This window comes from Nicotiana sylvestris, chromosome 7 (genome assembly GCF_000393655.2).
Source record: "Nicotiana sylvestris chromosome 7, ASM39365v2, whole genome shotgun sequence".
NCBI classification, from domain to species: Eukaryota; Viridiplantae; Streptophyta; class Magnoliopsida; order Solanales; family Solanaceae; genus Nicotiana; species Nicotiana sylvestris.
In genome coordinates, this window is record NC_091063.1 from 142,478,813 (window position 1) to 142,491,487 (window position 12,675).

The 12,675-nt window shown below is 33.1% G+C and overlaps 1 protein-coding gene across 2 annotated transcripts; it reads right to left on the reverse strand.

The window, feature by feature from the left end:
* Positions 1-813: 813 nt before the first annotated feature.
* LOC104214324 (acetyl-coenzyme A carboxylase carboxyl transferase subunit alpha, chloroplastic) lies at positions 814-7,654 on the reverse strand. Of its 2 annotated transcripts, none has more exons than XM_009763976.1 (12): positions 7,380-7,654; positions 5,776-6,127; positions 5,594-5,668; positions 4,634-4,741; positions 4,334-4,494; positions 4,106-4,220; positions 3,870-4,024; positions 3,026-3,077; positions 2,876-2,944; positions 2,446-2,523; positions 1,244-2,372; positions 814-1,156 (listed from the first exon to the last, which is right to left on the reverse strand). In XM_009763976.1, exons 2-11 carry the CDS (start codon positions 6,115-6,117, stop codon positions 1,245-1,247), a joined length of 2,283 nt encoding a protein of 760 aa, XP_009762278.1. In that variant the 5' UTR covers positions 6,118-6,127; positions 7,380-7,654; the 3' UTR covers positions 814-1,156; position 1,244. The 2 variants fall into 2 exon arrangements, with proteins under 2 accessions (XP_009762278.1, XP_009762277.1); XM_009763975.1 differs by having other exon boundaries at positions 814-1,172.
* Between the last annotated feature and the right edge of the window lie 5,021 nt (positions 7,655-12,675).

The following is a 12,675-nucleotide window of genomic DNA, read 5'->3' on the forward strand; positions in this document are numbered from 1 at the left end:
AGACCTTTAAGGTCAGAAGTGTTGCCCATGAAGCAAGCGAGAAGCAACACTTATTAAACTTAAAATTGTGCCCGTAGGAAACATTCTCCAATCTATGAATTGATACCACCAGATTCGGAGGGCTCATCATAGGATGGTTTAGCGCAGGCTGCATTTTTCCTCTTTCCAGTTATATTAAAAAAGGAGACACTTTAGTGTTTGTTTTTAAATTATCAGTAGTAGAAAAATTGTGGTATTTGACATTTGAGTTTTACTTTGATATTTGAACCTTGTCCAATCTGCAATTCATGTTTTCAGCTTGCTCGCACATATGTCACTACTGGTTTTTATCTCCAATGGGTGAAGCATTTCAATTGATATGAATATCCAACAGAGTGGGATGGTAGTTGACAGTGGACTTGATTTCTTTAAAAAGGTAAAAGCTATGGCAAATACGAGGACGCAAGGTATAGGATGGAATGATGGCCTTTGAACATATCATCAGTTATGTTTATGTTAACCTCGCACGTTCCATACTTTTTATAGGGTAAAAGAAAAACATCTAACAGTAGAATAACGGGACAAGCACTTAGTAGTCTTGGTTTTAGTTTCCCACACATAATAGAAAACTTGACAAGTCGGAAACACTGGTATTACATTCACCGTTTACCAAAGCCGTAGCTATCTTACGAACTGTTTAACAGACATTTTACAACACTCTACTTATCCTTCAGAAATTTTGCCCCAAGTTAATGTTCTGCTCTCTTGATTGTTTAAATATTTGAGCAAAATCTATTCAGACATCCAAAAACATATAGTATATGGAAGACAACATTTATGATAACTCTATCGATAGAAATTTCGCAGCATGTTCTAACCTTCTCTTCAAACACATCATTTATACAGTATCTTGCCTCTAAAGATATCAATTAAAGGAACACTTCAATCTAACTTAAACTCTTAAAACAAATGTCAATTATTCTAAAGTAACAGAAAAAAAAATCCAGGAAAACATGGCAGAGCCTAGCCAAAAAAAGAATCTGCAGTTCCATACATTCAGAAGATAAACTCCAGAAGAAAATACTGATTGCAAATTTGAGTGCACTGCGAAGAAAGAGGCTCCATCTGTAGTTCCATACATTCATAGATTTATCCTTTGCAACAGCTAGTAGCTAACCTGCATCATGATTGAACTGCAAAGATTTCAGAGTTATTCAATCACGCGAAAGAAACCAAGAAATGTGGAGAAATTGTATGAACTCACATCATGCAAAGCTACGGTTTGCATCTACATTAACTTCTACGTCTGGTTTAGAACCATCATTATCTGCGAGCAAACTTCCGTTAGATCCTTCAGGGGATTCAACAGTTTCAACAATCTCTGCCTTCAGCTTCTCATGTTTCTCTTTCAACTCAGGGAAACTCATAGCCTCTGCAAGACTCTGCTTTATTTGCTGTTCTAAGGCCTGAATTTTTGCCTTTGACTCTGCATCTGCTATCTTTCCAGCCTTTGCTACCTCCATTTTTAACAACTCAATCTTGTTTTTCAAATCTGTCGAACTCACAACGTCTTCCATAACCTTGGTGATTTCATTGTTAAATTCATCAATTTTTCTCTTGGCATCAGGAAGTGATGGTGGGTTGACATGCAAACCTAAAGATTCAAAAACGCCAGCAAATTCTGTCTCCATTTCATCTTTAAGTTGCACAATTTTCTCCTTTAGCCCCTGGTCTAAATCCATAACTGTTGATACCCCAGTACTCTCGATTTCAGCCTTCAATTTATCAATCTTCTCCTTCAAATCAGGGCGATTCATGGTTTCTTTTAACCTCTTATTGATCTCCTCCTTCATTTTGTTTACCTTGCTATTTTTCTCGGAGAGTTTGTGGGCTTTAGACATTTCTTGTAACATCTCAAGCTTATTCTTTAGACTAGCATAATTCGGAGCAGCAGACATGTTTCTATTGAATTCATCCTTAAGCTGGTCAAGCTTTTCCTTCAGAGCAGGATGCATTGACTGGTCGTTTGAGTTCCTTGTTTTTGCAAATTCTTCTCGCACCATGACAAATTTTTCCTCCAAATCTAAAGCTTTAGCAGCCTCAGAAAATTCATAATCAATTTCTCTTCTCAATTTTTCTATCATCTCATTCACGCCTGACTCTGGAATCTTCCCGGATGATTCCTTTGCTTTCAGGATCTCTTGCTTTAACTTTTCAACCTCATCCATTAACTCCACATCCGGAGTCCCAGGTGGAAGAAGAGGTTCTTCTTTCTTTTTCATGTTGACCTTCCTTTTTGGATCAATGGGAACTCCCTCCTGGAAGCCACCCAGTTTTCGGAACTTAAGCATCCTGTGCCTTAACAACTCTTGAGTGTCCAGTTTCGTAAGTTCCTACAAGGATGGTGTGTTTTAGCAACTTAGCTAAAAGTTCAATTTCTGGAAATAGAAATTCTGATATACTCACATCCATTGATTCTTCAATTGCAGTTTTTATCTGCTGTGAAGTCCAATATGGATCAGCATGTGCACCACCAAGAGGCTCCTGCAACACGATGAAAACCATTTACTTACCACCAATGAAAGTGAATCACTCTTCTGTCTCAAATGACATATATGCACCCAAATTTACCAACATATATTCACCCAAATTTACCAACTGTCAAGGAATAGTTGCAAGGCAGATAATAAGCAATATGGTAATTCAGAGATGAAACATCAATTATGACTTTGCTAGGATATTGCAAGGGTCAGAAATGGAAGACAACTCACAGATGAGTCACATTTCTTCTTCTTTTAGCATTTTAAATTTGATAGCTAATTGGAAAAATATGGAAGTTATGAAGAAGAATGAGATTTTGATCAATTAGGCAGATACAGCAATGAAGTAATATTACAGGAATGGAACCATCAGCAATTTGAAGCTTGCACAGCTCTTGAGCAGTTATCTTGAGTTTTTCAGCTGCCTGAAATGAAATGAAGCCATACTCAGCAATAATTTTCACAGCTTTTCTGGATTAACACTATTGAATTTTAACTATAGCAACCTTAGGAGAAGCTTTTGCGGTCTTCCATAGAATTGCGGCACATGCTTCTGGGCTGTAAATTACAAGTGGGAATTGAGAGTGGTAAGCATACATCACTATCAAGTATGACAGTCAAGAACACTATACAGGAAACTGGGTCTGAGCAGGTGAATCAAAAAATACAAAAGAAAAGCACCACGATTATCTGATTGAAAGATTAAGGGTGCGTTGCAGCAGGATATTCACTAATTGTATTGAGTTTGTTAATAGTTATATTGCCAAAAAGAAGATTGCCCTCCCAGGTTCGTTTTTCTGCAGAGTTTATTGATTTGAAATGAGATTGGGTAATCCAAGATAAGAACAAAAGGAATAAGATTAGATGGTTCAGCATTAGGACATCCAAACAGAGATTATGTTTTTCAAGTATCGGTCTGGTGTTTTACAGCTAATAGTCGATGTATTAAATTTGTTTCTGAAGTAGACATGGCCTACCGCCAAGGTGCTAACCACCTTTAAAATTGATGAAAAGCTGAAACTATAATTTCTTATGTTGTTTATTTACTTTTTAATATAGGTGGTGTCCGGGCCAACTTGTGCACACCTCGACTATTCCACCAAGCACCTGCTACTCCTCACCAGCACAGGTACTCGATAAATCTGTCCACCAAGGCTTAGACAGTTGGGAAGCTGAGACAATAATATTGACGGAAAAATTCTTGAGAGCTTATGATTATAAAGGACATGATGAATGTCATTCACCACATATTTAGTTTGCAAGCAGCATACACCTCTCCATATCCATCTAAAAAATATATCATAAAACACCATTTTTCTTCATAGTAAAAGTCAACAGTTTTAGAGGCACCTGGCAACATAGAAGACAGCATTTTCAAGCATTAACAATTTATTAGCACAACCAATAGCCAGAGCTCCACCAGAACCCCCTTCTCCCATAACAATGGAAATAATTGGTACTTTCAAACCAAACATAGTCCTCAAGTTATGAGCTATGGCTTCCCCCTGCATGAAAGCATTACAAACTATTCAGTTTAGCAATAACCAATGGGGAAAAGGCATGCTACATCAGTTTTGTGTACATACTTGGCCTAGTTCCTCCGATTTGAGGTCAGCATATGCCCCTGGTGTGTCAATGAAGGTGATAATCGGGAATCCATGATGATCAGCATAGTACATCATCCGCAGAGCCTTCCTATAGCTGTTTAACAAGTATTCTTTTATTACTATTGTAGGCTCACAGACTACAAAGAAGTGGCTTTATCTAAACTCGTACAGAAATATTCAAAGCTCAAACATGATGGAACCACATACCCATGCGGCGTAGGCATCCCAAAGTTACGTTGTATGTTCTCCTTTGTGTTGCGTCCTTTTTGATGACCCATGAACATATAGCTTCTACCATTTATTGTGCCAAGGCCAGTGACAATGGCAGGATCGTCATACCCAGCTCGGTCACCATGAAGCTCCACAAACTGCAAATTCGGCATTTACAATTTTACATTGTTAGAATTTCCATCAGTAATTAGCATATGGAAAAGAGAACAGAAACGGAGTCTGCAATTTTTTTAAATTTATTTGGTAAGCAAGCGAGAGTCGTTGAATTTACTAGACCTTCTCAGTAATATTAAAGATGTGATCAAGGAAAGTTGGCCTGTTAGGATGCCTTGCAATATTCACTCTTTGTATAGGAGTCAGATGTGTGTAAAGATCTTTTAGAGCCTGAAAAGGACAGTAAAGATGTCAGTGTACCAGCTACATTATATTGTTAGCAAAAATAATGTTGACCTTCGAGGTTAGTGCTGATAAAATGTTCTCACCTTCATACCTTTCTCCAAACATTATAAAAGAATAAAAGGCAAGTGTCACAAAACACGAATCTTTTCTATCCTTTATTTAAGCATCCAACTCAAATCAAAAAGTAGGTAATTTTATCACAAAAATTCAAAATCAAACTCTTTACTAGAGATCAGAATCTTATGATTTCCCTGTGAGCTCCCCAGATTGCTCTTGTTGTCTTCTCTAGTTCCCCCTAGCATGTGTGTGAAAATACATCCCATACAGAGCATTAAATGATGATGATGCACTTGGAAAGGATTTCAGTGAAGGACCAGTATTAGTTTCTCCGCAAATGATAACATATACATGGATTGAGACACATTTCTTAGCAATTTAGCAACAATTGCAGTAATGCAACAAATATTTCTCACAAAAAAGAAAAAAAAAAAGGAAAAGGGCTGTCCAAATTTTCTACTTTCTTTTTATTTGATAAGTATTATCCTAAAATACTTTTATTCAGGTATAACATTTTTCACAAAATGTACAGTACTGACCAAATTTTTCCTAAACAAAATTGGAAAAAAAAAAGGATGAGATTACAAGTACTGTCTCATGGTATCAATACTGAAATTCAAAATAATCTGAAGATATTCTGTAAAGAAGATTGTGGAAACACCTAGAATTGACCTCCAATAGTAACTTTTTCTTAATAACAGCAGAAGTACATTAAGCAACAAAAGGCCACTTGTCTTGTTTTTCAATTAATAAGTGGAAGGCCATTTTGGTCATTCAAACCTGTTGGTATTTGTTCTCGAGTGAGATAATTTGGTCACTGAAATCCAATCCAGTTTCATTTGCCATCTTTTGAACCTGCATCCAAGAAACAGTTACAATTGACAAATGTTTAGTGTTCTACATTGATATAAGAGGTAATATCTCTTGAGACAACATATATGGCATTAGGTCATGAAACCTACGTCAATGATTTTCTTCTGCAGATCCATAAGAGGTTTCTCAAAATCCAATGTCACCGGCTTTTGCTTTTCTTTCAATGGCTTGAAAGGTGATAAATGACTGAGGACTCCACCCTTGACATTAAGGTCAGGATCCTCTGGCCAAGGATACTCGTGCTTCTTTACCTTGCGAACCTTTGCAGAGACGGCAAAATCTCTCTTTTTAGAACCCAATCGTGCTCTGCCGAGGGCTTTCAATGGCACACCGCAGACACCATTTCTTGAGCTACGAAGAAGGTCTGAAGCCGAAGTTTTAGAAGCCAAACTTCCACTGAATGCCACGGGAGGATGTGAAGTTGAAGCCATTCTCCAGTTTCTGCAATAGGTTAACCTAATCAATTTCATGTAAAGAGGGGAAAGTGCACAAAATTTAGAATCTAAAAGAATATAGCCCACCAATGACATAATTGTGAAATCAATTAGCTTCAAAGCATAGTCAATGTTTCACTCGGATACTTTTAAGCATACATGAATGACGAAACTAACAAACATAAATTTCACTGCACATAGTTAGACCTATCACCTACCTATGCAGAGAAGCTAAAGATTTAATCTCTACGCACCCTTCAGCAGTAAACTCAAAATCAAACTAAAAACAGTTACTAAATCGATAAAAACAGCTACCTGCACAAGCTAGAGATTGCAGTAAAGGATATTAAAAAAAAAAAACATATGCAAATAAACTCCAAATTAACAAAAACATCAAGCACCAAAATTTTTGAGGTAACTAGTACCAGCGGCAGATATACCTTGCTCCAAGTGGTGTGACGGGACACCGCTTCGTCGAACCATTTACTAGATATGTATATATAGATAATAAGCAAATTGAAAATTTTGGAAATAAATATAGAAAATGACACTGCTTGTCATTATACTGATTTATCCATTTTTTCACTTTTTTATATGTTGACACCGCTTAAGAAAAATCCTGCTTCGGACTGGTATTGTGCCGAAACATAAAGTACATTTGCATGAAACACAAGAATCAATCAATCAATCAACTACACATTAATCTAAAACTAGTTGGGGACCACTTTATGAATCTAATATATCCATTCAGCTCCATTTGGACACATTTAATCCAATATTGTTTTAAAAAAATTCATAACATCCATGACTATATAAGGTCATAATTTGACTATGTTTACACTTGAACCGGCTATGCTAATCAGATAGGCGGATAAATACAAATTTCACTGAATAAACATTAGGAAATAGAGAAACACGCCTACACGCTTACCAAATTTATTAAATGAAATCAAATCTATATATCTAAAATCAATCAATAAACCGAAAATTAATGATCAAATGCAAAGAAAACAAATTGAGAATGAGAGCTCCAGATTCGGCAAAAATTGACTATTTTACACTTGAACTGGCTATGCTAAGCTCAAATAGGTGGACAAATACAAACAAGGAACAAGAAAAAAATATTAATTGCATGAACATTACGAAATAGAGCACAACAGCAACAAGCTTAGCGAATTTATTAAACAAAATCATAGCTATAAAGCTAAAATCAATCAAATAAAACCGAGAAATTACTGATCAAATGCGAGAAAACGAACCGAGAATTAAGAGAATGAGAGCTCCAGATTCGGCGGAGAGAGAGATCTGAGGAGACGATGAGAGGAGTACTCTGTGGAGAGATATTAGTAGTTTTATGGAGCAGAGAGCATCGAGAAGATCGTCGAAAGAGCTGGGCTTGGGTTTATTCAACAAACAAAAATCAGTGTATAGATATAGATAAAAGCTATGCAGAAGCAGCAACTTATGAGTGAGTTTGATTTCCGAGTTTTCGATACTTCTTATGCGGAGGAAAAAAAAAGAAACAGAAAAGGGCAAAATGGAAAGAGTATAGAATAGAATATATATAATTAAGGAAAAAACCTACCTGTGTGCTAGTTAATAAGAGGAGCCAGCTTTTCTCGGTTCAGCCGTTAAATGTGTTGAACTGAAGCTGGAATCACTTCTCACCTTTGGATTTGGATTTTTCTGCACCTGTACCACATCCATTGATTTGGTTGTTTTATATTTGCAATATTAACAAATAAATAAATTGAAATTATTCGATTAATTCATGATATAGATGGTAATTTGGTAAATATTTATTAAAACATAAAATTGCTCAGTTTACTCCTGAAGATTTAGTAGGCGTTTGGACATAAATTCAAAGATCCTTTTCACATTTGGAATTTCACAAAAATTTGATTTGAAAATAAAGTTTTGTTTGGTTATAATTTTTGCAACATATTTGCATGTATTTTTTCCAAAATCATGAAACATGACTTATATCCCATAATTTATAAAAATATCAAAACCATCCAGACTTGATTATCCTACTTAAAACAAACAATGAAACATGTTGATTGTTTAACTGTACGGACAATCTCTAATAAACTCTTTCAGGTAAAAGTACAAAATGTAGATTTAATAGTGGATATCAAAATATAGTCCAAGACCACTCAATCAGATGGTGGGTACTTGAGGTATTACCTAGGTTTAATAACGGATTGGGGTCCTTTTATAAATTTAAAAAATATTGGTAAATTTGTAAGACATAAAAATACCAAAATTCTAATTGAAAATGAAGTTGTGTTTGGTTATAATTTTTACAATATATTTGCATGTATTTTTTTCAAAACCATGAAACATGATTTATACACCATAATTTATAAAAAAATATCAAAATCATCCAGACTTGATTATCCTACTTGAAACAAACAATCAAACATGCTGATTGTTTAACTGTACGGACAATCTATAATAAAAGTGATAGTGACTCTTTCAGGTAAAAGTATAAATTGTAGATTTAACAATGGATATCAAAATATAGTCTAAGGCCACTCAATCAGATGGTGGGTAGTTGTAGGTATTACATAGATTTAATAACGGATTGGGGTCCTTTTATAAATTTAAAAAATATAGGTAAATTTGCAAGACATAAAAATACCAAAATTCTAATTTTCCATTGAAAAACTAGTTTTCAACAGTTTTTCAAATTCGAAAATGCATTTTCAAGTTGGATCTGAAAAATTGTAAAATCTTCATAACCAAACATTATTTCGAATTTTTTTGTTTGAAAAAAAAAGGATTTTTTTTAATATCCAAACAGGCTCTTAATTACTCTTTATATGATTCTCTGGCTTAGAATCATTGTTCTTAATTCAATATTTATGTCAGTAAGAGGAGGTACAATTGCACCTGCTAATTATTCACGATGATACGTACAAACAACAATAACAATAACTATGTCTTAATTTCAAAAACTGGGATCGATTTTATGAATTTTCGCATCTTAAGCTCAACTCATTTCACGATAAGTGCAAAATTAATATAATTATCTATATTCTTAAAGAGTTCAATCATATATGTTGTTGTTCTTAACAAGTCACATCTACACCTGCTTCTTCTTTTCTTTGAACTAAAAAGAAGTTGAAATATAAGTATTTAGTTTCATTTAGTTCTGTATTTTTTTTATCTCCTCGGGTTAATTGAAGCTTAGAATAGTGAATGGTAATATTAAGAGCCTGTTTGGCCAAGCTTTTGGAGGCCAAAAGTATTTTTTTGTTAAAAAAGTATTTTTGAAAAATTTAAGGTATTTGATCAAAATAAAAAAGTACTTTTAGCTAACAGCAAAAGCAGTATTGCTTTTGGGAAGAAGTAGAAAATTCTAACTTCTTCCAAGAAGCAGAAGCAGAAAATTAATTTATTCAAGACAAAACTATCCTCACTATAAATTTATATTTTCCAAATTATCCTTTACATTTTCTTTCCTTATATAACTTTTCTACCATCAGATACATGAATCATGTAAACTTTTCAAAATCGTTTTTTGTCTTTTCATTTGTTTTTGCTTCTTTCACTTGGATAGTATGTAAACTTTTCAAATTCATTTAAATATTTAGTACATATGTTTATTTTATGTTTATATTTTAATTAAATTAGATAAAAAATAATAACAGACTCTTATAATATATATTTAATTTTTTTTAAAAATAATTATAAATTTTGGTATTATCCTTTTTGGTAATTTGACACTCAAAACACTTTTTATAAAGATTGACCAAACACAATCTGTTTATCAAATATTGTAAAAAGTATTTCTTAAATGAATTAGCCAAACACAAATTATTATTTTTCAAAAGTACTTTTAGTAAAAGTACTTTATAAAATAAGCAATTTTTGACAGCTTGGCCAAACGAGCTCTAAGTAGAGAATCAGATGTGTTTGAATGAATATTTGATAGTTTCATTACATGTGCAACCTTGAATAACAATTTAAAACAAATGCTTGCAAAAATAAAATAGGAATAAGAAAAATAACCAATTTTGATATAATTGTGCAAACTTTTTTAAAAAGTTAAGAAGCAGTTTGACTATTAATGTGAACATCCTTTCAATTAAGTTTTACACGTCAGATGGTTAATAAGCCAAATGACTTTGTGTTTTTTTTAGAGTTACTATAAACAAAATTGTAAAATACTTTTTGTACTTGTCATCAAATTCGCCTCATTTATTTGCAATTAATGGAGATATGAATCTTAATCATTCAGATCTCAGATATTAAGTGTGTTTATTTTTAAAGTCTGAATCTTAATTATTCAGATCTTAATTATTAAATATGTTTATTTTTTTTTTACTTCAGAACCACTTAATGAGTCTGAATAGGTCTATATGATTAAGATCCATAATATAGACTTAATTTCATTAAGATGCTATCATCTATATTCATTATTAATTGTCGCCACCGTCAACTATTATCAACTACCATCATGCCACCACCACCATATTCAACCACCACCACCTGTCATCCGCACCACTCCCACCACCATCATTCTCAACCACAAACAACGCTCATCCACCTCACCTACCACAACTAACCACCCCATCACCATCAACAACCATAATCGGCACTACCCATTATTATAAACAACAACCACCCACCACCACCTTCCTCAATCACCACTACAACCACTACCCGCCATTATTAACTATCACCACTCATCACCGCCATCCTTAATCATAATCGTCACCACTATTAATTATCACTAGCTACTACCTTGAACCACCACCATCAACCAAACCTACCACCAACCGCTACCTCTAGTCGTCATTCGCAAGCACCAACGTTAGCCATCACAACCAGCAACTACTATATTTTAAAAAAATTATATATTTTATTGATAGAATATTATATTAATTAATATTTCATTTGAATATTATGTTTATTAGTTTTCAAATAAAGATAAATTTTATACATTCAGATGTTAAAAATCAAATAGTGTTAATCATTTAGTATTGAGATTTTAATACACATCTCAAGATTTAGATGTGTATTCAAATTCAGATGTCTTAATCTTAATACACATCTTAATATTCAGATATGTATCTGGAGGGGGGGGAGGAGGGTAAATAATCCAAACACTGATGCATGTGATATGAAAGTGGAAGAAATACGTAGCAACAAATTACAGAAAAAATTGTAGAGTAATTAAATGAAGGATCTTTAATGCCAAATACTACTAGTAATTAAGTAACAGTCAAACATGTTTGTTAAGTTTAGGTCCTCAGTAGGTAGGGTTTATTGTTTCTTTAGTGTTTGAAAGTTGTACTACAAAAGTTTGATATCTGCATTTGACCTATTGAGGGGAACTAATGGAATAGAGAAGCATAAACTCATAATCTATTAATATACTACCTCCAGTCATAAATAATTATTGTCTTCACAAACTTAACTCGATAAAAAAAATATTTAATATTTTAAAAGAACAAAATGTCCTTACTGTTTCAATAGTGAAGTGTTAATTAATTGATTGAGATGTTTAAGGGTAAGATAAAATATAGTTTAGACAAATACTCTCATAATTAAGATAATCAAGCATTTTTTTAATAGGTTGTGCAAAAATTAAATATGTAAAATTGAGTGACAACATAAAACTGAATCTTCGGGTTGCAATACAAGAGTTCCATCAACAAAATTAATGGCTCGTACTAAAACAAAAACCTAATTGACGATTTCTTGTATGTATGTGATATTTCTAATTGTTTTTACATCAAAAGCTTTCATAAATGCTAGAGAAATTTGCGAGTTCAGTTTCTTAGTTATCAATAAAATTTGATTGTGGCCGTCATTGTAGTATATGCATTAGTATATATAACCTTCAATTGCAATTTTGATCCATCCTTTTTGTGAATTTTCACAACTGCAGCAAATTAACCATTACACTACTTAATTATTCATGTGTTATTTCTAATTATTGTTACATCAAGAGCTTTCATAAATGTTAGAGAAATTTGTGAGTTTAGTCTATTAAATATCAACAAAATTTAATTTTGGTCGTCGCTATAGTATATGCATTACTATATTTAACGTTCAATTGCAATTTTGATCCATCTTTTTTGTGAATTTTCGCAAATTTAACCGATTAACCGTTACACTACTTAATTAATAATTATTCATGTGTTATGTTAAGTTTATAGTATTATCTCATATTTAAGGATATAACTCTAAAATAAGTCTACACATAACATATTTTTTATTAATAAAGAAACCAACAATAGAAAATTAAACTAATTGAAAATTAAATATGCTTAGTCATATATTACAAGGATGAGCCAAAAGTGTTATGATCCTTAAATGTTACTCTCTATTGATGAAGTTTATATTCTGCAGGTCTTAAAAATCGAAAGCAACTTTTTGAAAAAAAAATCGTTGTCAGAGTATTAAAGAGTTTAAATGCTATAAAACTTTAATCAATGAGAATTTAGGAAGGGCAAAAGGCACACGGTAATAATAATTAACTGCCTCTGTTTTCGAAGGTATGATTAAAATTGTTTCTTATAAATAACACGGAATATTGAT

Excerpts from the sequence above, each read along its gene's own strand:
- LOC104214324 (XM_009763976.1), bottom strand. The coding sequence starts at position 6,117 with ATGGCTTCAACTTCACATCCTCCCGTGGCATTCAGTGGAAGTTTGGCT. Across the intron at positions 4,495-4,633 it reads TCTTTAATATTACTGAGAAG|TTTGTGGAGCTTCATGGTGA; the intron begins GTCTAGTAAATT and ends CCGAATTTGCAG. Across the intron at positions 2,373-2,445 it reads CAATTGAAGAATCAATGGAT|GAACTTACGAAACTGGACAC; the intron begins GTGAGTATATCA and ends CCATCCTTGTAG.